General features: G+C 42.4%; 1 protein-coding gene across 10 annotated transcripts in view; it reads right to left on the reverse strand.

Annotated features, from left to right (window-relative positions):
* The window catches only part of LOC131687112 (protein unc-79 homolog), a 1793695-nt gene that overhangs the window by 1437864 nt on the left and 327949 nt on the right, over positions 1-27882 (reverse strand). For all 10 annotated transcript variants that reach the window (XM_058971154.1, XM_058971155.1, XM_058971161.1 and 7 more), the window contains exon 7: positions 18966-19094. In XM_058971154.1, the coding sequence (XP_058827137.1) occupies positions 18966-19094 (129 nt within the window). The remainder of the gene's footprint in view (positions 1-18965; positions 19095-27882) is intronic.

Below are 27882 nucleotides of genomic sequence, written 5' to 3' on the forward strand. Positions count from 1 at the left end.
AAATGGCAAATTTTTTTCAATGGTGAAATGGGACCAAAATCGTTGCCTGTTTCCGAATTTATTCGACAAGTTACTATTTTAGCGAAGGCAAATCGAGTTAGCGATGAAGAACTACTTCAACAATCATATATTTTCTTTATCGGAGAAGCTAGAAACGAAAAAAACGAAGATTAGAAGAAGAGAATGGGGATCGTCCTTCTTCTAGTACCAGCCACGATAAGATTCCCAATTACGAATATTTTATCCAAATATTTATAGTGAACATTAACCTAATTACCTGCCCACATGTAAAAGTTAAAATCCTAGATACTGACGTGGTCGGACTTCTTGACTCGGGAGCAAGTATTTCCGTGATCAGTTCAATGGAGTTGATTAAACGCTGGAACCTAAAAATTCAAAGCATTAACCTTAAAGTTCAAACTGCTAACGGCGAAAAATTAAGTTGCGCCGGTTTTGTTTATATACCTTTTACTTTCTAAGGGACCACTAAGGTAATTCCAACAGTGATCATCCCTGAAATCTCCAAGGATCTCATTTGCGGGTACGACTTTTGGAGGGCTTTTAATATTCGCCCGACGACAGGAAATGGCATCACCTTGGATCACAATGAGCCAGAACCTGCAAATGGAGCCACTTCAACGACAAATTCCATCAGTGCGAAAGCCGATCAGGCCCTCGTTTTCATGTTGGAGGTTGATAAAAACGTCCAAACAATTCTGCACGAGAAAGTAATTGATGAAAGTTTGAACACCCCATCGTTAGAACCGCCAGAGGATGATGTCGTAGATTCAGATTCCATTTTAACTGAACACGTACTCACAACTGCTGAAAAAGATAAATTGGTTAATGTCATCAAATTATTCCCAAGATCGTATAAGGGTAAAATTGGAAGAACGCCTTTAATCCAGCATACCATAGAATTAACGCCTGACGCGACACCTAGAAAAATACCGTCTTATAAATATTCCCCAAAGGTTGAGCAGGAAGTAGATAAAGAAATTGAGCGTCTTCTAAACATGGACGCAATAGAAGAATGTGCAAGCGAATTTGTGAACCCATTACTCCCAGTTAAAAATCCCAATGGATCGTGAAGACTCTGTTTAGATGCCCGTCGCCTCAATCAAATGACAAAGAGAGACGAATATCCGTTCCCCAACATGACAAATATCTTGGAGCGATTAGAGAAAGCAAAATATTTCACAATCATCGACTTGAAAAATGCTTACCATCAGGTGGTGCTTGATCCAAAATGTAGAGATTATACTGCATTTAGAACCAATAAGGGATTATTCCGATATAAGACTATGCCATTCGGACTCCTCAATAGTGGAGCAACCCTTTGTCGACTTATGAATAAAGTTTTGATATTTGATTTACATCCCAGAGTCTCTGTATACCTGGACGACATAATAATAGTTTCAAGTGTACCTTGGAAGAGCATTTTCAGTTATTAGAGATAGTTGCGAATAGGCTAAGAGAAACTAATTTAACAATTAGTATCGATAAGTCCAAGTTCTGCCAAAAGTCAGTGAGATACCTAGGTTTCGTACTAAGCGAAAGTGACATCTCCACCGACAGCGCAAAAATTGAACCGATTTTAAATTATCCAGCTCCGCAATCTATAAAAGATGTGAGAAGGCTACTTATATAATTATAAACAACTACAGCCAAATTGCATCCCCTATTTCTGATCTCTTAAAAAAATGCAAAGGGAAATTTCGCTGGACGGAGGACGCTGACAAAGCCCTCCTAATGCTAAAATCTGCACTTACTTCTCCTCCTATTCTATCAAACCCAGAGTTCGAGTCACCATTTTCAATTGAAACAGACAGTTCGGACTTGTTCTTACGCAAAATATTAAAGGCGAACGCCGATGCATAGCGTACTTCTCAAAAAAGTTATCAGCCACTCAGAGAAGATACAGCGCCACGGAACGAGAATGTCTTGCAATGCTCATGGCAATAGAACATTTCCGACATTTTGTCGAATGCTCAAAATTCACAATAATTACGGACGCTACGTTTGACATTCCTCAAAACAATGTCAATTAATAGTAAAAGTCCTCGAATTGCAAGGTGGGCGATGCAAATACAAGCTTACGATATTGTCTTCGAATACAAAAAAGGAAAAGACAATATTAGTGCAGATGCACTTTCTAGAGCGGTTTGTGTTGTTGCTTATAGCATCTCAGATACTCTTCATGATGAGTTTAAAGAACTTGTTTCCACACACCCCGATAAGTACAAGGAAATATGTCCCCACTAGTGGCGAAAGAGCGAGCATTATCGAAAACATTCACAACTCGGCCCATTTTGGATTCGAAAAAACCTATCAGGCAGTAGCGGAAAGGTTTTATTGGCCCAGAATGAGCGGAGATATCCTTCGATTCTGCAAGGGATGCCTAACTTGTAAACGCTCGAAAACTGATAATGTCCATCCAAACCCCAGTTGCGGTAAACCAAAAATGTGTAATCGTCCCTGGGAAATGGTGTCAGTAGACTTTCTCGGTCCATACACCCGTTCGAAGTCCGGTAACGCATGGGTGCTCGTGGTAACAGATATTTTTTCAAAGCTCACATTAGTCCAAGTCATGCGTCAAGCGAAGACTGCGGCAGTAATGACCTTTTTAGAAAATAATGTATTCTTACTCTTTGGGGTACCAGCCGTATTGATCTCCGACAATGGTGCCCAATTCCGCGCCAAAGAGTTCGAGAAGTTCCTAAATAAGTACAATGTACAACACTGGAGTTTAGCCTCATACCACCCAAGTCCAAACCCTACGCGCGAATAGAGTGATCACTTCAGCTATTCGTGCATCACTTATGGATAAAACTCAAAAAGACTGGGATAAAGGAGTCCAACACATAGCATGTGCGATTCGTAACAACGTCCACAATTCAACAGGCTACTCTCCGTACTTTGTAAACTTCGGGAAGAATATGGTCAGCTTCGGTGAAGAATACACTCGCCTCGGAGAAGCAAATGCTGACCTTGATCAGTTTAACCCACCGAAACTGTCAGATGAATTGAAACACTTATATGAAGCAGTTCGAATTAACTTGAAAAAGGCATATAACCGCTACGCCGCCAACTATAATCTTAGATCTAATCGAGACATTACTTTTGAGGAAGGGGAAGTGATATTAAAAAAAAATTTCTTTCTGTCCGATAAAACCAAGGACTTCACAGCTAAATTAGCACCCAGGTATAGCGAAGCAATTGTTCAAAAAAAAGTAAGAACATGTTGTTATGAACTTAAAGATACAAAAACAAACAAAACGCTAGGCGTGTATCACGCATCGAAATTAAAGAAACGGTAGAGAGCAGGGAAGATAGAGCAATATCGAGAAACAAACCTCTCCCTGTCACAAACAACCAACCGTTCAAAAACATAATCAGTCGAGCTATGTATTCCGAAGTCATTAGTAGGTTAACGAAAATAAATAAAGAAAGAAACACCTCCTCGTCAATAGGATTGAGTCGATGGTCAATTGTATACAAACAGCGCAAGAATTAAGGGCAACAGTAATTTACCGAGCTATGAACGCCGAAAGTATTAAAGTAGGCTAACAAGATAAAACGATTCATAAAATACCTCATCACTGCAAGATGCAAGATCCAATCAACACACTTGCATCGCAGCATAAAAAAATAACACTCAGTCTAAAAAAATAGGTCAACGAGGTCAATAACCTTTGATGTTCAATGTATTGTTTTTGTTGGTCAGTCTCTTTCAACAAAATATAGTTTTTAAAATCATAGCTAACTTTACACACTCTTCTACATATATTTTGAAGTACTTACCATTCCTTTTTTTTTGCTTAAATAAAACTAAATCACTAAAATCGCCTAAAACGCGGAAGTTTACGACCCGACCCGATTTTATAAACTACATTAAAATCTGCACACCGATTAAACTTACGTGCAAGTATGTGTATTTTGTTTTGATTCCCTTTTTTCATGATGGCCGTCTAGGTATATTGAACAGGCCCTGTCGGAATATGCTGTTTCGTTCGTTTAGAGATTACAGTAGAGGCTTCATTTAGAGTTTCGTTTCGTATCGATTATTTGACATAAAAACAATTTCGCAAATCATTTTTGCGTTTAACTTTGAGTATCGTTAGCTTAGGTATCGTTTAGTTTTCAGCAAAGTAAACCGTAAAATACCGGTAGTAAGTAGATAGAAATAGAACGTTTGTTATCGCTGATTTTAGGGTAAGGTTAATTAGTATAAATTTAAGCAAAATCAGTCCAAACCGCAATCTATCTACTTGCAACCCTATCAGTTCGAACTTTGAAAAGTTTGGTTCACCCGTATTTTAGGTAGTATTAGTTTTAGTTCTCTCGTTAGATTTGAAGTATGTATTAGTGTCGGTTGGGATTTTCTGAAGCTGTGGAATAGGGACTAGTTTTCTCGAATCAGCCGCCGCGTGCAGTCTCAACTCGGTTATAATGTCCCGTTATCGCTATCGTTACCGTTCCGCGAGCAAAACGTTTCGGTTTCACATCTTCAAAACCCGACTGAAGATGCCGCGAAAAATTTGTTTTGGATATAAGTATTCGCCTAGACGTGAAGAAAACAATCATTTGCGTAGTGCGTTATTATCACTAACAGATTTACCATAATTATTATCGAAAATCTCTTTGCTGTAATCTGCTGTATTGTATTTTGCGCCGATCATAATGTGTGGGTATTTGCATTCGCTGTATTCAAGCGAACATAATTAGTTAACAATCGTAATAATAATGGATGAAACCGAAGATGTGTCGATCAAGTTTTGTGTTTTAGTTCAGAAATGATTAACGATGGTAACTCAAATCAGAGTAAAATTTTAATAAAATTTGCAACCAAATTTTATTAAAATTTTTAAGGCCGATTAAGGGGTATTTGTAACAGTATTTGCAATGTAAGTTCGCGATATTTGCATATCACAATATATGCGTTAGCAGTGAAACGTTACGCCGATCAATTTTAGTACATGGCTCATCTAGCCCGGACCACAACCAAAATTGCGAAGCGTTAGATTCATTAAAAATATAATTAATTTTATCTCATCAGATAAGCTCTCATACTCGCTGTAAATCAGTTACAAATTATAGTTAGCCAATCAGAACAAGCCATCTGTCGCTAAATACATTCGGATAGCCTTCTTGAGGCATCAATTGATCATGTTATACCTCTTGCATATTAGTCGTCGAGCTAGGCAGTTGTTTCCAAATTTAGTTGGCCACAGAACCAAAGATCTTAAAAAGTGTAAAGTGAAGTAATAAGTAGTCTGAGGACTTGGAAATATTTTTATACTAGTGCGAATTGCTAAAACATAAAAAGCAATTATTGATCGTGATATACGGACGCTACGGCGTCATCAAGTGCGATTATTGCTAATCACGAACCGTAAGCAAAAATTGTAGTGATCTGTAAAACCATGCCTAATTAAATTATTGTTTCCAAAAGGCACTGCAAGTCGCCGACATGTGTAGGCTAATTGCAAGATTCATTGTTCGAATCGTTGCAAAGCTATACCAGGTAAAAACAACTAACTAAACTAAAGTGTGGCTTAATAGTAAGTTGTGTATCGTTCGAAGGTGATAACCTTGGATTGAAGGTTTTAATTGCAGGCTGAAAAATCGTTCCATCGGCTGCATTCGGCACGCTTGTCGAGTACCACGTTCTTAGTTCCGGGACAGTATCCTTTGGTCACGTGATAGCTACCGGTGGAAAAGTTCGTGCCTGGAAAGACGCCTTCATCGGTGCGCCGACTGACATCGATAATCCAGGTACAATCCAGCATCAGTTCTTATACCGTTGAGTGCAACCACGAGTCGTCGTCGCCGACGCCGCTATCCGCCAGGCGGTACCGAACGGCAACTAGTTCCTGATAATTTCGCTGGCGTGAACCGCTTGAATCGTGTGCAGTCATTTCCGATACAGTGGTGAGCAGCGAATATAAACCGGCACCTCCCGCTGATGTGAGCCGGTGTCGAACAGCAGCAAGGTGGTAATAGGACCGCTGATTTTCCACGTCGTCGCAGTAGCACCACATCTTCAAGCAGCAGCCATCCAGATTCAACTTGCCATCGTCAACCCGGGTTGCCAGCAACTACAAATAAGGTCAGAGCTCTTTAATATTAATTTTAGGAATTTGCGCGCAAATATTAGGTAGACGAAATTTGTAATACAAACCACAAAAACCAAACCAACCGTAGTGCTAAATACAAACCTTTTCGAACGCCCACACTTAGCTTTTGGATGTGAGCGAAAACTAAAATGCAAGTTTCAGTATAAGTTTAATTCCACTAGATGAACTTTCCATTTCCGACAGTGTATCGATTTTTAGGGTGTTTGAGTTTCGTACCGCGATCGTAAGACCCGCTCTGAGCGAGCTAACCGGGAAGGCATTCACACGCATTTCCGCATCACAATCCTTGCTGGGTTGTGTTGGCGCTTAAGCGGATTTGTTAATGATTTGACTAAACATTAGGGTTTGGTTGAAGCCGGTCCGCAACGGAAGAGAGTGGCTATTTTGGCAGTGGAGTATCGTTTCGTTTCGTATCGGTATTTAAGGAATAAAGTTCCACTCTTGAACGTTGCCGGTTCTAGTAACAGGTTCCAACGGTTGACACATTTTTGAGTTACCGTATCGTATCGTATCGTTTCGTATCGTATCGGCCTAACCGTTAGGTTTCCATGTCATTACAAGTTCTTGTTCACTCTAAAAGAGTTTACATAGCTTGACTTCTTTTCTTTGCAACAAAGTGTTGATTTTTGTGCATCTCTTGATGTGTTGTCATCCCTAACGTTTAGAGGATACATAGCTCAGAAAATTTTCGGCCAACTTCGATTTCAACTGGGCTTGAAAACTAACCGCGATGTAAGCTGTTCTACTTTGAGGCAATTTGGTGACATTTCTTAAGGTACTTGCAGTTAAAAATCCCTAACCTTTTCCCTTTCTCGTCTTCTAGTTCGTAGCAATGATCCCCCACAACTCGCTTGACTACAACAGGAACCTATTTTGGAGCCAACTTAGCACAATATTCCATATCTTTGTTGGAAAGCTCTGTGTTCTTTTTCAGCACTTTTTCGCCAATTGAATACTGGGGACATTTTGAGTTGGACCTAAGATTGTAGTATCTTGAATGTTTTTCAAACGCTTTCTTCAAATTTTCCCTTACCTCTGCGTATAACTTATCCCTCTCAGCATTACCTAAATTATCACTATCCATTGACGTGTCGCGCATACATCGATATTCTCTTCCGTCCGAAACTATGTTTCTCCCAAATAGGATGAAATATGGAGTATATTTTGTGGACTCGTGCACCGAGTTCCGAATGGCATTTGCGATAGCCTGAATATTATTCGCCCATTCATTGTGGTCCTTTTTGATAGTGGCCCGAATGGCAGTTGTTATGACCCGATTAACCCTTTCCGAGTCATTGATTTGCGGATGGTAACTGGGTGTTTTCCAATGAGTGACATGATTTCGACTCAACAAATCCTGGAACAACTTGGATGTGAATTGTGTCCCATTATCTGTGAGAATTACTTCGGGGACCCCAAACAATTGAAACAGCATGTTTTCCACAAACGGAACGAGAGATTCGGCTGTCGCCTGCCTAAAGGGTTGTACCAAGACGAACTTGCTGAATACATCCGTCAGTACTAGTAAGGAAGTGCTTCTAGATTTTCCAGATACTGGAAGTGGACCAACATAATCCATGGTCACAAATTGCCAAGGATATTCCGCTATCTTCCGCTGTATCTTGAGTGGCGCTGTGGTGTTCACATTAGTTGCTTTGCTAGTTTGGCAAATCATGCAGCTTTGGCAGAAACGTTTCGTTTCGGAGTTCTTCAACGGCCAGAAGAACCTTTCCCGCAGGGCTGCAAGAGTTTTTTCAAAACCTAAATGAGCTACTCCGTGAATTCTTTGCAGGATTTGTTCTCTTTCTGGCTTAAGTGGGTAAACTTTCCCACAAAAACGATTGTCCTCCACCCTTCCATGGTTTCTGACTAACTTGTAGATTTGGCCGTCCACGACTCGGAAGTCTGAATAGGCTTGAGGGTCAACTGTGATCTACTTGATCAGATCTTGATAATCCGGATCTACGGGGGTCGTTAAGATTGTATTCAACGAACGGCTCAAACAATCTGCGGTGATGTTCTGCTTTCCCTTCCGATACTCCAGCTCAATATCGTGGGATTGTATCTTGAGTGCCCATCTAGCTTAGAATTACCGGACTCAACACCGATAGTAAAAAGCCAGAGTAGACTTCGTGCGTCCGTTACTACTTTGAACCTGCTTCCCTCGACAAAGTGGCGGAAGTGTTCAATCGCAAGGAGAACGCCTAAACACTCCCTTTCCACGCTAGCATATCGCTTTTGTGTGCTGCTTAGTTTTTTGCTAAAATACGCAATGATTCTCGGTTCTCCGTCCAGTTTTTGAATCAGTGCGGCCCCAACCGCATTATCAGATGCGTCTGATTCGATCACAAACGGTTGGCTGAAATCTGGATTAGCGAGGATGGGGGCGGATACCACAGCGGCTTTTAATTGTTGAAATCCCGCCTCAGCAGCCTCTGTCCACTGAAATTTGTTTTTATCTTTTCGTAACAGGTCCGATATCGGCGCAACAATTTTACTGTAGTCTGCAATAAAACGTTGATAAAAACCTGCTAGACCGAGAAGACGACGAATATCTTTCACGCTATTGGGTCTACAGTAATTTAGAATCGGTTCGATTCGTTTATTGTCGATTGAAACACCCTGTCCAGTCAACAGGTAACCCAGGTAGTTTACCTGTTTCCGACAAAACTGAGATTTGTCAAGCGAAATAGTGAGTCCTGCTTTCTTTAAACGATCCGCAACTATCTCCAATAAACGATAGTGTTCGGTCAAGTCCTTGGTCGCAATAACAAAGTCATCTAGATAGACAAACACTTGGGGCTCCAGGTTAAACCCTATGACTTTGTCCATTAATCTACACATCGTGAAAGGTGCATTTGTGAGACCGAATGGACAGACCCTGAATCTAAACAGCCCTTTTGTTGTTCTAAACGCGGTATAATCGCGGCATTCCTCTTTTAGGGGTATTTGAAAATACGAGTCCTTTAGGTCTATGACCGAAAAATACTTTGCGCTCTCCAATCGGTGAAAAATGCCTTTCATATCGCGCATTGGATTAGAATCCTTCTTCGTGGTGGCATTTATTCTCCTGGAGTCTAAACAAATCCTCAGTTTACCATTTGCTTTACGGACCGGAACCAAAGGGTTCGCCCACTCACTTGAGCATTCCTCGATTGCATCTAGTAGCTTATATCGCTCGATTTCTTTGTCCATTTCCGCCTGAATGGAAGGCGAACAGCGGTACAACGGCTATCGTCGCGGTTTAGCGTCCTCTCGAAGTATGATTTCGTGTTGTAATAATGTCGTTCTACCCAGATTACCTTCTGTCGTACATGGGAACGTCCGGATTACGTCTGTTAACCGATTCCTCTCCTCTTCGGTTAAAGTGTGCTCTGTCTTGATTGTATCCGGAGTGACAATCGATGGTTCTGGTAGGTCTATGCCTGGTATGTCCAGAGACTCGTCGGGTGGCGACTTTTCGATGACCGGAAGTGCCTCAACCGGATGTATAAAAAAATGGAACTCTTCAGAAACATTTCGAGCGCTGATTTCAGCTATCTCTTCTAAGCCCGATTGTCCTTGCATCATTGGTTTGATTCCGAATGTTTTCCAAAAGTTTATGCCCAGAATAAATTCTCTTGTTATCTCTGGTACAATTACTACTGCTACTACCTTCGTAACGCCTCGAAAAGTTATTGGCATATTCACGTAACCTACACACGAATACTGTGTATGATCGGCTGTACAGATTCTAATTGGGGAAGGTAAAATTCTTAATCCGTATCGGTTAGCAATATCTTTCGAGTTCACCACGCTTACGCTGGCTCCTGAATCTAACAGGGCTTCGAACTCCGTCTCGAAGACATGAATTTTCACGTGTGGACACAAATTTGTTTGAATCTTAATTTCTAGTAAATTTTGAAAAGGGTCGAAAAATGGTTCTGAACTGGGAACTTTGTCTGTGCTAGGAATGCTTGAGTCCCCTTCATGGCACCCCGAGTTTAGTTTCCCGATCCCTGCGTTGCCTGTGCAGACTGAGCAGGTGCATGTCTTCTCGGGTGAACATCGCAGGTCGATGAGATTTTTCCTGGGTTTCCACATACATAGCAGAACGTTGTTTTAGCTTCCCGACATTCTCTCCAAAAATGACCGAGTTGTCTACAGTTCCAACACAGCGGAAGCCTGGTGATTTCCGGTGAAATTTCAGCTCCTGTTCTTTGTCTTGCTCGATCTTGGGGCCTCAGTTGCCCATCCTGTGGTCTCGATGGTCTGTTATCGTGTTGTCGCTGGTGTCGTCTATCAATGACATTCAGTTCATCCTCGCTCTCGGTGTCCTGTTGATCCTGTTCAGCTTCAACGTTGGTTACCATGTGTCTTGGTCCTACCGGATGTAACGAAGGGTCACTAGCAGCGATACGATGACTAAGCCCGATGAGTTCGTCAAGATTGCTCACCGTGAAACATGCCAGCTTATAACGATAGTGCTGTTGCATATTCTCCCACACTATCTCAAACTTTCTTCTCTTTGACAACGGCTTCGTCAGAAGTTTGTTCATTCGTTCGATGTCTGAAACAAACGCAATGAATGTTTCTCCTTTCTGCTGCTTGCGGTCGTAGATTCGCTGCCGGTTACCCTGATCTTGGTTAGGATTACCAAAGCGAAAACGAATTCGTGCTTCGAAGGTAACTCAATCCCAATGCGATTCATAGTAAGTGAAAAACCAGTTAGCTGCCTCTCCTCTCAGCAAAAGGTGTATGTGGCTGAGTAATCGAACGTTTGAAATGAAGTTCATCTTCGCAAGCATTTTAGCTTTGTAGATGAAGTCTTCGAGCGTGATTGAACGTGCATCACCAGAGAAAAAGAGATTCCATTTCTCAATCCGCCTATCGTAGTGATTTCCTCTTTCTCGAACTGTTATCGATGGACCTTCAGAAACCTCGGCGCTCGCATCGCTGTCTTCTTCCGATTCTTGACTTGCCATCCTTCTGGGAATTGGTACTCCCAATCCATTGTTCCTTGTGTTTCCCTCGAATGCTGGCGTTTCCAACCAATTCGCTTGCTCATTGCTACCGGAAGCTGATATACCTTGGATGTTCTGCTGGTTTCCCCATACTTGACTCTGATTTCGTAACGCATTTAAATTAATGGTTTCCAAGCGGTCTGTTAGCTTGCTCACAATCCTCCGCATCCCGTTCATTTCCTTCTCCATTGCGCGTATTTTTGCTTTTAGTTGCTCTGATGTTGGTTCGAGCATACTAGGAGTTGGATTTGGTTTCGATTCAGAATTCATTGGCTTTTTTGGAATTGCTCCTGTATACGTAGGATTGTTGAGAATTGGGCTGATATTCACGTTGTCGAAATCTCCAAAGCTTTTGTTTGTAACATTGCTCTTGCCCTGCCCTTCAAAGTTTACTTGCATATTTTGTTCCATAGGAGTCAGTGCCGTTGCTTCCTCGCCACTATTCTGCCCCGACTCTGCCATCGGTCGCATTTGAACACCTTGGTTTGCGAGAAGGTCACAAATCTCTCGCACCAGTGAATCTCTTAGTCCTTTCGATTCTGACGAGGTTTTACTATTTCGCGCACGCAAGTAATAAAATTTGAGACGCGAAATTGACCGCAGATCTTTATTATTTTCTAAAGACGCCTCAATCGAAGTCACGCGCGATAGTATAAAGTCATAGTCCTGCTCGATCGTGTAAATTGATTGATACTCGCGTTTCTCCTGACAGTCATCGCGATATATTTGCTGTAGAATATCTTGTTTAGATTCTTAGTCTAATTTCAGCTCTTCTGTGTAGTTTCTCACTCTAAGCTCGAAATCAACTTCGTCGTTTAACAGATATTTAGCGTAGGGGTATTTAAAGCTCATCATTATGTTTCTTATCGCAACCGACTAAACAGTTCATCCAAAAGATTTCGTACTAACTCTCCAAGCCGATATTTGTAAAATAAAATCAGAACACATTTGTGACCAATTATAAATAAATCGTATATTGTATATAGAACTGAATATATAATTGTATAACAGCATAAGTATATAGAAAAATAATAAATGTATATAATTTGGCAATAATTATGATAAATAGGTATATTAATAAATAAATAAACTATTAGAATAATAAATAATCAATACAAATATTTTCCTCAACAATAATCGCAATATCTCCAAAAATCCGAAACAAAAATTCTCCAGAAAAACCGTTGTTCTAAATAAACATAGGTAAACGTCTCAAGTTGAAACGCTGTAACTTTCTACAAAGTTTGCAAAGCACCCGAAAACAACTATAATCATTCATCCAAATTAGACCTTAAACCAGAAAAATCCACATTACAATTGTTCGTTTGCAGAGTTTTACCCGAGACTGTTGAATTGGGCCTTACAAGAAAATAACGAACATTCCTGTCCTATATAGAACCATAATCATAAACTGAGCTGAATAGAAGAATATTTTAATAATTGCAGGGCGCTGAACTCGACTGCCATAATACAATCTCCAGAAATGCGAGCTAATACCTATGGTTTGGTCATCACGAAGCGTACGAGAATTTATAACTTAAGAGTTCGTCCAAATGAAGCCAGATATTCCCACAAATAATTGTAGGTTCGTACATTTAGTTGGGCGCCAAAATGTAGCCGACGCTGGACGATCTGTGAAGCGCGTAGTTTTAAGCGCCACTCCTTCTCGGAGACTACCGCCAAGTTTTTAATGTTGCCCGGATGAGACTGCTTGAATGCGAGTCAAATGCATAGGATCGTTCCAGCTAGCCACTCAAACTTAGCCCCAGAATGAGGTACAATACCCTAGCCAGTTAAATTTCCCTGAACCAAAGCTTTCCTTCAAAACACCACGGTAGAAACTCCCCATACCTAAAAGCTTCTCATCATCGGCAGGGTTAATGTTCGCCGCCAGACTGCGCTAACCGAGTGGAAGAGAATTTCATTTGATTTAAATGTGCCACGCGGCAAGGGAAAACGTATCTAACATAATCGGAGTGATGTGGCAATATTTCAACAAACTAAAAACAGACTATTTCACTACACTAACAGAAAACATTTATTCAGGATTTAATTCAGGTTTTTTTTAATCATACGGAATTCATTTCAATAAAATTTATATTGTACGGTAAGCATGCTTTCAGTTTTCAATTTTTTACATCTATGTGTTCTATAGGCCTATTGTGTGCGTTTCTTCTCTCCCTATTTCTTCTGTGTGCTTTTTGCTACTCTACCCCGCAGCTACGTTGAATTCATCCGGGCAAGCGCTGTATAGCTATGGCTTATGATACCGGATGGTTTTTTCAAACCATGTGCGTTTGGATGGTGCTTCCTAGAACGCAGTAACACGTGCACGTGGATCTATAGATCACTTTTTGGGCGCGCCCCGAACAAAAGCGAGGTCCGAAAAACTGACCGGATGGTGGTCTTTGATTTTATTTGATTTGATAAGGATCGTTAGCTACGAGTGGGGTCATTTAGTAGAGTACATGTTTTACCTGATCTTTTCGATTCGCACACAGAATCGTCACGCACTACCTAGCTTTCCTAGCTCGCACTACTTCTCCTATTAGTTATTAGAAAAATAGACATTAATATCCCTAAAATATCTATCACATCACTAGTACCTGGTTTTCAGGTTTTCACACGGAACAAACTCGCGTCACTTCCACACTGTTCAACGTTTTGGAACGCATTGATTAAGCCCTGTAATCCTCAGTTTAGGGAAGGGAATCTCAATGTACCCGGAAGTACGTCATTTCCCGAGCATTCTTCGGGATTACTCGGTATCTCGGAGTATTCAATTGCCTAGCTCATTCTGACGCGAGTAGGTAATCTAGCTTTCCCTTTCCCTTAACTTAACTGAAAGGATTCTTCTTAGAATCAGTATTCGCGCAATCTCATACGAGCTTGAGAGAAACGAATTTGATCGTTGACTTTAGAGAATGTTGGACTTATCGACATTGCCTAGATTTTGGCGGATTCTTTTGTAGGTTGGGTAGAATTATGTAAAATTTTATAAGTGTGGATTCTATTCATATAGAATTATATTATGGCTAACTATCCCGTCGTATGTCTATATTGATCATGGGGGTATGAATTGATTATATCTAAATATTTGAATTTGGAAATTGTATTATTACAACTAAGAATGTACAACTGTTACAAAAATATGGAGCAAACTTGATATTCGTGAGGCTTTTCATCAAGTGGAATTGGCACCGGATTCCAGAGACGTTACCACCTTTATAACAAATAAAGGCCTATTTCGATTTAAAAGGATGCCATTCGGATTAGTCACAGCACCGGAGATCTTTCAGAGAATAATGGAAGAGATTTTGTGTGGGTGTCAAGGTGCGCATTGGTATATGGACGACATTATCATTGAAGGAGAGGACAATGAATCCCATGACAGAAATTTGCAGCAGGTAAACTAAAATTGATGTATGAGTTGTTGGCATTTTCTTTATTTGTGTGAGAACTACTATTATATAATAAATAAAAGAACAAAAAAACTTAAATTTCAATTTTTAGGTACTGAAACGACTAAAAGAAAGAGGAGTTGAACTCAACTGGGACAAGTGTGTTTTTGGTGAATCAGAATTAGAATTTTTAGGGCATTATATTTCTCCAGATGGAATAAGACCTTCATCTTCGAAGGTTAGCGCAGTGTTATCTTTCCGCTCTCCGGCATCGAAGTCTGAAATTAGGAGTTTTCTTGGACTCGCAATTTACCTGAATAAATTTATTCCTAATTTGGCTAACATCGCCCAACCTCTACGAGAGTTGACAAAGAAGGGAGTTAAATTTGAATGGGGACCCGAACAAAACGCTGCATTTGAAAAAATGAAAGTAGCGCTAAGTAAAGAAGCGCATCTGGGTTTTTTCAATCCTAGAGATCATACAGTAGTCATGGCAGATGCAAGCCCAAATGGACTTGGCGCTGTTTTAACTCAAACAGATGAGGTAGGTGTTTCCCGGGTTATTTCGTAAGCATCTAAATCATTAACTGACACAGAACGTCGATATTGCCAAACTGAGAAGGAGGCACTTGCGCTAGGTTAGAGCGCGGAACGGTTCAGCATATATTTGTATGGAGCATCCTTTGATTTGGTTACGGATTGTAAGGCTTTGGAATATTTATTCACACCACGTTCAAAGCCATGTGCACGTATTGAAAGATGGGTGCTACGCTTACAGTCGTTTGACTACCAGATTGTACATGTACCGGGAAATCAAAACGTAGCCGACGCTCTCTCGCGTTTGGCAATAATTAAGCCCATTCCATTTGATCAAGATGAGGAAATTTTCGTTCAAGAAGTAGCTGTTTTAGCAGCTAGTGCATCGGCTCTAAAGTGGGAAGATATTGAGCATGAGAGTCGGGTGGATAAAGAAATTTGTGAAATTATACAAAAAATTAAACAGGATAACAAGCAAAATTTGCCTTTGGCTTACAGGGTTGTGTCAAATGAATTGTGTGCTATAAATGATGTTTTAATGAGAGTCGATCAAATCGTCATTCCTGAAAAGCTTCGTGCAAAGGTGCTACTATTAGCACATGAGGGCCACACGGGAATGCGTTTAATGAAAACTCACCTCAGAAGCAATGTCTGGTGGCCTAAAATAGATCAGCAAGTGGAAAGATTCGTTAAACAGTGCAAAAGATGTACACTTGTCTCGTCACCTAATGCACCCGAACCAATGATCAGAAGAGATCTTCCCAACCAACCTTGGATGGACATAGCCGCTGATTTTCTTGGGCCGCTGCCTGAGGGTCAGTATTTATTGGTAGTTGTAGGCTATTATAGTCGTTACATGGAAGTGGTGGAAATGTCGTCAATAACAGCAGCAAACACCATTTCAGAACTCGCTTCTATATTCAGTAGATATGGATTACCTGTAACCTTGCGAGTAGATAACGATCCTCAATTCAGTGAAAAATGTGAAGAATTTCATGATTTTTGTGAATCAAATGGAATAAGATTGATTAACACCATTCCTTTTTGGTCAGCTATGAACGGAGAAGTAGAGAGACAAAATAGGTCGATATTGAAGAGGTTGCGAATAGCACAGGATCTTGGAAAGGATTGGAGGAAAGAAATGAGAAAGTATCTTTTAACATATCATTCGACAAATCATTCAACCACGGGAAAATCACCCGGTGCGTTGATGTTTGGTCGTAGGATCCGTTCTAAGTTACCGCAAGTGCCTGCAGAACGAATGGAGGATGGCGAGATTAGAGACCGAGATGCGTTGGCTAAAGAAAAAGGAAGAATCTATGCAGATAGTAAAAGGAAAGCTGAAGAAAGCTCAATTAATGTGGGGGATTCTGTGCTAGCAAAAAGAATGAAGAAAGATAACAAATTGGATGCAAGCTATTCACCGGAGGAGTTTGAAGTAATTAAGAAGCAAGGAGCAGATATAAGTATAAGGTCAACGAAGACGGGTAAGGAATTTCGTCGAAATGTTGAGCACTTAAAGAAATTCGTATCCATCGCATTAGCTGATAAGCAAGAGAAAATGATAGAGCATTCTACGGACAGACCAAGTAAAACAAAAACGGAACCAGGTCGGTTTAAGGACTTCATATCACATTAGTTCTTGAAAGTTTAAGGGGGTTGTAGGGTCTTACGACTAATGTAAAACTTGCATTCGTATATGTAAACTAGCTATCTTGATCATATCGCACAACCCTGTTTGGTAGACCTGCATATAATGGAAACACCTGTTAATGTGTTAGACATTGACGGTGAGTGCACACGTTATGTGGAGGCTCGATAAGTGTAAGGAACGAACATTCAATTAAAGTGAATTAAATAAAGGAAGTCTTTAAATAAAGCTATTTATTACACATATATCGCAACAGTTTTTTTCTCGAAATCAATGCTATGTCACTTAGTCTGGTCTGAATAAACACCGACCACTTACTTTTCGATGAATCTAAATACTTATTCTGGTAGTTTGAACCATTCCTTTGTCATGATAATGTTTTGTATAGGATTCATAAACCCATATCTCCAGAATGAAAATTACGAACGAAACGATTCGCAAGTGATAAGAATGGGTGGAAAGAGACTACATTGTAATCGACTGAATGTACGGCTTTTGTGATATCGACAACAATATAATTGCTGGCATAGTCTAGACACCTGACACTCTTTTCTATATACTTCAATGCAAATGAATACTACTTACAGGTATTGCTGTCGTATTGTTTAACGGGCTTGTGACCAAAAAGACATCTTTTAATTCCAAGACAAATTCCTGATTTCTAGATTTCCTGATGACTAATTAAGGCCCAACAATAAAGTAGAAATACCAGATTATCTTAGAAACACCGTCAAGAAAAGAAGAACGAAAATGTACAAAGAATAATGGAATTTTCACAAACATTTCATAATATTCTGAAACAATGGTTCTGGAATTCATGCAATTCGTTTTATACATTTACTTCATTTAAATAGCTTTCTTTAAATTATAATCTATATACTCATTTTTTCATGGATTATATTCGTTTTGTTTTTTTTATTTTAATTTTTTGACTCACTTTAAATATATGATCATTTCATTTTAATGATTTTTTTCATTTAGCATACTTTTTATTCATTTTGTTCATTTAAGCTACTTTATCTATTGTATTCATTTCATTCTTGGTATGCATTCCAATCAGTTAATTAATTGTGACTATTACCATTTATTTGAGCGCTAATAGTTACAAGAAACATCTGTAGAATTGAAGTTAATGCAATTGTTTTGATTGGATTCCACTGGAGCAGTGCTACCGGAGACATTTTCAGTTATCGGTGAAAATTATGTTTTGATATATTTTCGTAGTCTTCAAATATTTTTGAAAACTGATGAATTTTATCAATTTAGACTGCCTTCGACTACCTTTTCTGCTCAATCGAATTATTTAAAACTTGGCAGGAGATGTGTATTAAAGATTAGTATGAAAAAATTGAGCAGCTTTTAACACTGCTAGAGAAGCAACTATCTTGATCGTGTTTCAACATTTTTAAGAAAAATGGTTTTAGAACCTATAGGGTACTTATTAGGCATGAAAGGGTTAATTTTACCAATATTATCCATATTATTTATCTTATCTTATTGAATCATATCCTTTTGGTTTTATTCATATTATTTATTTTAATAATATTAAATTTTCTCATGTCATTTATTATATTCAGTTTCTTCATTTTATTAATTCGGTTTAGCATGTAACAATTTAATTCGCTCTCTTAAATTCATAACTTTTTAATACGGTTTAATTTTCATTTGAGCTAATTTGATTTTTTTTTTTATTAGTTTGATTTATATTAATAATTGTACCCATTTTATGAACAAATTGTTTTGATTTTTAGCTTTATAATTATTTTAGTTTTATTTGTTTTATTATTTTTCTATAATTTATTCAGTTTATTCCAGGTGTTATTCGTGCAGGACTCGAAACTGTGGTTATCTCACAGCTTGTTTCTTGCCAACTTCGCGTGAGATCGGAAAACTTATGAATACAGTGATATGTGTAAGAAATGTCTCATCTCACTGATAGGTGGATTAAATCGTTTTTATAGTTGTATGCATCAAAAGAAAGGGGCTTCCATTTCAAAAAGTATCACTAACACCAAATCATTAGAATCTACTCCTAATCACAATTAATAAACCGTTTAGTACCATTACGACCACTGTTCCGCGCTTTATTTCCTGAGGTGACTTATGCAAAAACTCTGTATTGTTGACGCTTTTTTAAACGAAGAAAGTTAATACCCTTGTCGATAGGAAAAAATACAGTTGTAAGTTGCACCACTCTCGTTAGTTGAAAAATTACTTGGAATAACATACTTACCTTCGATGAGCAAATGTGATTACCTAAACCAACTTTTGCAGCTGTAACCATACATTTTAGAAGACGACATACGCTTTCCGACACTGTTGTGTGAATTCCACTATGCTGCTCTATATCTTGTAACTCCATCTACAAAAAAAAAACAAAAAAAACACTGATTGCCACTCATATCATTATTTCATAGGATTCTTACAGTGTTTTTTGATATTCTAGGATTTTGCATGATTGTAAGAATCCCTACTGATGTTTTTATACGTTTTGATGTGATAAGAACTGGGATATGCTGAACCACTTTGTTCAATATGCATTGATCTATGCATGCTGATCAATGCCAACGCCGACTACCTTGTATGCAGATCTTTCAAGGAAGGAAGGAATGTTAGTCTGACACATGTCGTAGCAAACGATCGAGGAACCCTCTGTATCTCCGCATGTATGACTCACAGAACTTGGAAAACGAATCAGCTGAAAAATAACGAATACTCTTCATTCGTTCTTCGCTTCATGAATATACCACCCATTGAACCATTCACCACTGAGCTGCGGAGTTGACGGCTTTGGTTCACCACCACCGAGACTGGTGAACCATTACTGTTCTATAGTGTAGGTATATGACCCGTTGCTCATTCTCTCTTCCATTCAAAGAGATATCAACCGCTGTGCTCCATTCGTTCTCCATAGCAAGCTGTACATTGGAGACATAGGAGTATAATCTGATTCCTGATTCCTGCCCCGGAGAACAGCGCTCATAACGAGAATGTGTTTGTTGTCTTTTAATATTTTTGTTTGAGGTAGATACATGTTCTGTGCGCTTTTCATATGCGCTATTTTTTTTTAGTTTTGTCTTCAACCTATTGAATCTTTCGAATTGTGAAAATACAAATAGGGTTAGGGGAACATGGGGAGACTTGACCAAGCACGAAATTCAACATTTATTAATAACGTGTTCTATTTGGTTCTTAATTTTTTTTTATATTTTTATATTTGTTTCGATCCCATCAGCTAATTTTAAAAGTTTGGAGCGAAAAATCCTTTCTTCAAAGAAAATATTCCGTTATTCATGGATTTGCGTTCAGGGGTTTCATATGTTGAGGTTGGTCAAAAAATCGATTTTTTTTATTCTTCTATCGTAAAGTTTAGGTTCTTAAGAATGTTATCACAAATTTTTATAGATATTGGAGCAGTGGACGCAAAGTTATAGCATTTTTCATCTTGCTCCCTTACGGAGGCGTGGCTTATACTTGAAACTTTAAACGCGATTATCACGATCTTTCCGGTGACTACGAAAAAGTTTTCAGGTGAAAATGATGTTTATTTTAAATCGTTCCCGTTTCCAAAAAGAAGAAATTTTTTCAATCAATCGTTCAAGGACACATACACTAATGATTTTTTTTAGTTTTATGCTTCCAGTTGAGCTGTTGGACTGGAATAGTTGTCACGGCAAACCTCTTTGAAATAAACGCGTTTTGCGAAAATTGCTATAATTTCGACAATTATTAATATTTTTTTGCTCTCAAGAGGATTTTGCAAATTGGACATTGCACTATGCTAGACGTATAACAAGTATTTCATAAAAATATGGCTACATAGCTTTACATAAATTAAATTTTTCCCCTTTTCCCGCACTATGTGCCCTTTTTGCTGCATTGTCCATAACCCTCTCGAGCATCTCGGGAGGTATGGCACGCATCTCAGTTCGAATGTTATCCTTAAGCTCGAGAAGGGTCTGAGAATTATTGGCGTATACTTTGCTTTTCAAATAGCCCCATAAAAAGAAGTCGGGAGGTGTTAAATCTGGAGACCGCGGTGGCCAGTCAATGTCGCCTCCCTTCGACACCACACGCCCTGGGAATTTTTTTTTCGCAAAACCCCAATTATTTGAGCAGCCGTGTGACATGGTGCACCGTCTTGTTGGAACCAATAACCCTCAAGGCCTTTTTCGCGCATTTGTGGCCATACATAATGAGCTAACATCCACCGATATCGCTTCCCATCGATTGGCTCATTTTCTTTGAAAAAAAATGGTCCAATTATGGTTTAGCACAAACGCCGGCCCACACCGTCACCTTTTGATTATGCAATGGCGTCTCATGGATCCGGTGTGTATTATGTGTGACCCAAATAGGCTTATTTTGCTTATTAACTCCGCCCGACAATGTGAAATGAGCCTCGTCGGTCATCAATGTTTGCTTCCAGAAATCAGGTTCAGTGGCTACCACTTGAGCGACTGTTTTGCCATATTGCATACGACGTGCATAGTTCGCTGGCAATAATCTTTGCGTTACATGCATCTTATAAGGAAACAAGTGCAAATCATCTTTCAAGATGCGCCGCATAGTGGTACCACTGACCCCAAATTGCTGCTAGCGACGGCGATACGACTCAGTTGGATTTTTTCCCGACGCTCTCTCTGACCGCGTCAACCAGTTCATTGGAACGTATTGCACGTCGATGAACGGCATGTGGTCAATCGTTCACTGTGCCATGTTCAGCAAAATTTGACACCCACCGACGAATAGTCTTGGCACACAATGTAACTGCCATTCGCCGCGTATAAAGCGGCCCTTACACGTTCAATATTTTTGTCAATACCAATATTGACGATATTGTTGCAATATTCCAGTCCCGTTTGAAATCCACATCGTCAATACAACTTTTTTCCTTTACACGTACAATACTTTTGTCAATACTCTCTAGTATTGACAAAAATATTGAACGTGTAAGGGCCGCTTAACATTACTACCTCCGCCCGCTGTTTCGATGTTAACCGTATCGTCGCTCGCAGTACATGCGTAGTGCATGATTCTGCCTGTCGCTTGCAGTGCAGACCAGCGTCAGGAACCTTTTACCTACATTGGAATTTTCAAGAAGTTCGGACTGTGTCTCATGATGCCATCGCTCGCAGTACATGCGTAGTGCATGATTCTGCCTGTCGCTTGCAGTGTAGACCAGCGTAAGAAACCTTTTACCAAAGTTGGAATTTTTAATAAGTTCGGACTGTGTCTCATGATGCTGTCGCTCGCAGTACATGCGTAGTACATGATTCTGCCTGTCGCTTGCAGTGCAGATCAACGTAAGGAACCTTTTACCTACGTTGGAATTTTCGATACGTTCGGACTGTGTCTCATGATGCCGTCGCTCGCAGTACATGCGTAGTGCTTGATTCTGCCTGTCGCTTGCAGTGTAGACCAGCGTAAGAAACCTTTTACCAAAGTTGGAATTTTTAATAAGTTCGGACTGTGTCTCATGATGCTGTCGCTCGCAGTACATGCGTAGTGCATGATTCTGCCTGTCGCTTGCAGTGCAGATCAGCGTAAGGAACCTTTTACCTACGTTGGAATTTTCGATACGTTCGGACTGTGTCTCATGATGCCGTCGCTCGCAGTACATGCGTAGTGCATGATTCTGCCTGTCGCTTGCAATGCAGACTAGCGTAAGAAACTTTTTACCAAAGTTGAAATTTTCAATAAGTTCGGACTTTGTCCCTCATAAGTTTGCATGACAGGCATCTGATGTACCGGCATATAGCTAGTACTTGTCACAGACTATGGCACACACTTAGCATTTTTTCGCACCAGTGTCATTGCCAACACATGCGGTGTTTACACTGCCTCTTGTATGTCAACTCTGCTCGTGTAGCTCATTAAGTGGTTTGATAATTAACCGCATAAGGGACCTGCGGTATACGGTGGCGATACTTTTTCCTCAATTGAAAGTTCAATCACTCTCTTATATGCCTACACTCAGCGTATTATGTGACCACACCTGGATGGCTTGGTTTCCTTATTGTGCATACTTTAAGGCGTCCAGTGCGACAAAAAAAAACAAATTTCATACATGCACGGCCATACTAGGCCATACACATACGACCCATAACTATTTCCTAAATCACGACCAAACACCATTGTATGCCAACACAACCGCCAAGCAAGGGTAGTCTTTTTTTTTACAATGGAGAAGACTGTTTACGTACTAACCCAGGACACGTGCTATTGGTAGGTGTCCAAGCTACCACACGGGGTGTACTGGGGGCGAGTCGGGCTCGAATGGTGACCAGCCATTAATACCGACTAAACTCCATTGGGCTCCGCCATCATTCTCCTTAGGAACTACCCCTCGGCATTACTTCTGGGTGGATGGCTGATGATACTTGATGTACTCACTCTCGCTCACGCGTTCATACATCCTGTATGAGGCTTACTTGGGTGCTTTCTCTGTCGCACTTTGATTCACTCTCTAACACTCCACATGAGGCTGACTTTTGTGCTCACCCTTTTCGTTCCTTGCGAGGCTGACTTGTGTGCTCACCTTACTCATTCCTTGCTAGGCTTACTTTTGTGCTCGCCCATACCATGTGAGGCTGACTTGGGTGCTCACCCTATCACCTGGTTCACTCTCGATCGTGCCACTCTATTATACCCCTGTCACTCCCCCTGGCCACAATGTGGGACACTTTTCTTAGGCCCCACTTCTGACATACCATGCGAGGCTGACTTGTGTGCTCACCTTTTTCATCCTTTTGTGCTAGCCTCTACCATACCATGTGAGGCTGACTTTTATGCTCACCCTTAACATGCAATGTGAGACTGACTTGGATGCTCACTCTTTCACTCCTCTGCCACGCCACGAGGCAGCGATAGCTAAGTACTAACATACTACGCTACGACCCTCCCATCTTGGCATGAGGCAGTCCACTTATACGCCTATACACTCGATCTTCTTCCTTGCTTCGGGGTGGCTGGGTTTACCCCTTACGCGGTTGCCAGTCGCTGCGCCAAACCTGCCTCAGCATGAACAGACCATTCACTCCCTTTTTTGCGCTCGGCCTTTTTCGCTCCAACTAACCAATCATTAGTTAGCCGTACCCGTCGTCTGTTGCTCGGTTCGCCAAATTACCTGTAGCCCACAGGCAATCTGGGTGGTAGCAGCCGAGACTGCGTTCCACTTCTCCACCGATTGACACATCCGCTGAATAAGGGTATCAGGGGTTGTGTCCCAGCCACAGACGTCAAGCATTGCTCTTCTTTCGACATCGAACCGAGGACATACGAACAGTATGTGTTCGGCAGTTTCGTCTACACCTGGGCAGTCCGGGCAGGCTGGGACCTCCGCGTGCCCGAACCTGTGGAGGTACTGTCGGAAACAGCCATGGCCTGACAGGAATTGTGTCAGGTGGAAGTGAACTTCCCCATGGGGTCTTCCCATCCAGCACGATATGTTAGGTATCAGCCGGTGGGTCCACCTACCTTTCGAGGAGTTGTCCCACTCACGCTGCCATCTGGCGACCGAGGTCTCCCTAGTGCGCTCGCGGGCTTCTCTATTTCCATGTAGCTCGAAACACTCCTCATCTTCCCGAATGACTAGCCCGACTGGCATCATGCTCGCTATCACGCAGGATGCATCGTGTGATACCGTGCGGTAGGCAGATATCACTCTGAGGCACATCACGCAGTAGGTGCTCTCCAGTTTCTGTAGGTAACTGGTTACCCTCAGTGCTCTTGACCATGACGGGCCGCCGTACCTGAGGATAGATACGGCAACGCCTGCCAGTAACCTACGTCTACTGGCGCACACCTTCAAGCTGTTGGACATCATCCTCTATAGTGCCGCAACAGCAGTCGACGCTCTCTTGCATGTATAGTCGACATGGCTGCCGAAGGTCAGCTTGTCGTCTATAATGACTCCGAGAGACTTCAGACTCCGCTGTGAGGTGATCACGGCTTCTCCCACATGGATAACCGCATGTTGTGCCGACTTGCGGTTGTTGACGATAACTACCTCCGTCTTAGGCTGAGCGAGCTCCAGGCCTCTCGCGCTCATCCATTCCTCCACCGTGTTGATCACGTGTTCTGCGGTTAGTTCTACCTCAGGGATTGACTCCCCGTAGACCTCCAAGGTTACGACGATCTTGATCCCAGGAGGGAACTTCAGTCTCAGAACCCCGTCATACATGAGGTTCCATAGCACCGGGCCTAGGATCGAACCCTACGGGACTCCGGCGGTAATCGGAACCCTTTTCTGATCGGCATCGGTCACGTATAGCAGTACGCGGTTCTGGAAGTAACTTTCCAGGATCCGGTACAGACCAACCGGTAGGCTAAGCCGGTGTAACGAGAGCGCGATGGCATCCCAGCTTGCGCTGTTGAATGCGTTCTTCACGTCAAGTGTCACTAACGCACAGCATCGAATGCCTCGCCTTTTTCGTTGGATCGCTATTTCGGCAGTCTTTATCACTGAGTTGAGAGCGTCCACTGTGGACTTACCCTTCCGAAAGCCAAACTGGTTGCTTGACAGACCTTCTGCGTACAGGGTTGACCTGTTGAGGATAATCCTGTCAAGCAATTTGTCAGTCGTGTCTATCAGACAGATTGGTCTGTACGCCGATGGGTCGCCTGGCGGCTTCCCGGGCTTCGGCAACAGCACCAATTTCTGCCTTTTCCATCTGTCGGGGAAACGGCACTCGTCAAGGCACCTCTGCATAGCTAGCCTGAACATGTTCGGGTTCGCTATGATCGCTGCCTTGAGAGCGCTGTTTGGAACTCCATCCGGCCCTGGAGCTTTGTTCATTGCTAGGGATTTAGCCACTGCGAGTAGTTCTTCATTCGTCACCGGAGCCACCATTTCGGCCGTGCCCGCACTGTCTCGTGGTGCAGGTGGCCAGGGGCTTGTGGCTCGAGACGAGAAGAGTACTTCGATATTCGTCGCCAACCGGTCCGGAGACCGTTCTGGGGGTGAAGAGCCCCCTTTGGTCTCGGCCACCACAATCCTGTAGGCGTCACCCCACGGATTCGCTTTGGCGCTCTCACACAGGTTGTCGAAACACGCTCTCTTGCTGCTTTTAATGGCCTTGTTAAGGGCCAATTTCGCAGCTCGAAACACTTCACGGCGGTTCTCTCTTGCATCTTCGGTGCGAGCTCTTTGCATCCTACGTCTAGCTCTGAGGCAGGCTGATCGTAGAGCTGCAATCTCGGCACTCCACCAGTATACCGGACATCTACCGTTTCTTGGCAGTGTTTTTCTCGGCATAGTGGCGTCGCACGCGCGTTATAGAATAGCTACCAGCGCATCCTCGCTTAGACTGTCGGTGTTGGCCTCCAGTCCCAGGGCCGCGGTGAAAGCTTCGCTGTCGAAGTGATTGGACTTCCACCCGCGTACCTGACAGGGATCTCCCGCCCTCGGATGCTGCACACCATAGTTGATCCTAAAGCGGATTGCTAAGTGATCGCTATGGGTGTAGCCTTCGTCTACCCTCCATTCCATGCCTGGAACCAGACTCGGGCTGGCAAATGTTACGTCAATCCACGCTTCCACCCCGTTTCTACGGAATGTACTAGCAGAGCCATTATTAGCTAGCACAGTATCGAGTTTCGCAAGCGCCTCCTTTAGTGCTTGACCCCTGCTATTTGTACAGCGGCTGCCCCACTCCACTGCCCAAGCGTCAAAGTCTCCCGCTATGACTACCGGTTTCCGGCCCACTAGGTCTAACGAGAGCCTGTCGATCATCTGGTTGAACTGTTCTATGGGCCACCTTGGTGGAGCGTAGCAGCTGCAATAGAACACACCATTGATCTTGGCAATCGCAACACCCTCGGCGGAGGAGTGTATTACCTTTTGAACAAGGAACCGTCCCGTTGTACAGATTGCCACCATTCCAGACCCGTCCGACACCCAATTGCCGTTGCCGGCAGGGATGTTGTACGGGTCTGATAGGAGGGCGACATCTGTCCTCGACTCCGAGACCGACTGCCACAGCGGCTGTAGGGCTGCTGCATAATGGTTAAGATTTAGCTGTGTAACGTTCACGGCTTCTTCTTATTTGCCTCACCGAAGGGACACGAAGGTCCGCCCATAGCATGATTACGGGCTTGCTTCTTAGCGGTGCAGATAAGGCACTTGTGCGCCTTAGTGCAACCCCGCTTCTTATGCCCCACCTCGCCGCAGCGACGACATAGTTTGCTCCTGTCTGTGCCCTTACACTCGTAGGATTTATGGCCGGACTCAAGGCACCGATAGCACCTATCCACTGAAGGCGGCTGGGGTATGCTAATAGGGCATACCGACCAGCCGATCTTCAGTTTACCTTTCTCGGTTACCTTTTTGGCATCCGCCTTTAGTAGCCTGAGGTAGGCTACTTGGGTGCCGGAGGGTCCCCCTCTAAAACGCACAGAGGCCCGCTCGATTGTCACGTCGCATTGCTCCTTGACGGCTGCGACGACATCGTCTGCGGTCGTGAACTCGTCCAGATGCTTGCACTGGAGAGTCATTTCCGCCCCTAGTGACCTGACCTGGGCGCCTTCACAAAGGACCTCTTGGGTCAAGGCCTTATACACCGCACTAGATTGTGCGCCTTGCTTCAGCACCAGAAGCATTTCGCCTGTGTTGATGCGTCTCACGCTGTGCACGTCTTGCCCAAGGCCCGAGAGGCTTTCGGCCGCCCTAATCGACTTTAGGACGTCGGCGTATTTGTCCTTGTCGGTTTTTAACCACAAGCCCTCACCTCTGTCCTTGGCCTTCTTCGCGGGCCGCGGTACATCCGGTGTCGGTGCCGGCTTCTTCTTGGTGACCAGCGTCCAGGGGCTTACGCCCCCTGCCCCGGTTGCGCCGGGTTACTGGTACCATCACTCTACCCAGCGGGGTCATTCTCGCCCTCGCTTACCTCGACCAAACGTTTGGTCTTGACGGTTGCATGCCGTGTGGTGTCGGTTTTTGCACCCTCGCCTAGTGACTTCCTAGGGCGCTTCGCGTTCGACGCCGTCTTGCGACTGCCCTTGCCTTTGCCCTACGAGGGGAACTCAGCCGCCGCTTCGAATGACATGGCTGCTCCATAGAAGGGGAAGGCGAGGGCCCCTGTCTGGGTACCTATGTCGGCCTTCTCTCTTCCCTACCTCTTGGAGGCCATTGTCTGGGTTGCACTGTC

Source organism: Topomyia yanbarensis, chromosome 3, assembly GCF_030247195.1.
Source record: "Topomyia yanbarensis strain Yona2022 chromosome 3, ASM3024719v1, whole genome shotgun sequence".
In the NCBI taxonomy this organism is placed as follows: domain Eukaryota; kingdom Metazoa; phylum Arthropoda; class Insecta; order Diptera; family Culicidae; genus Topomyia; species Topomyia yanbarensis.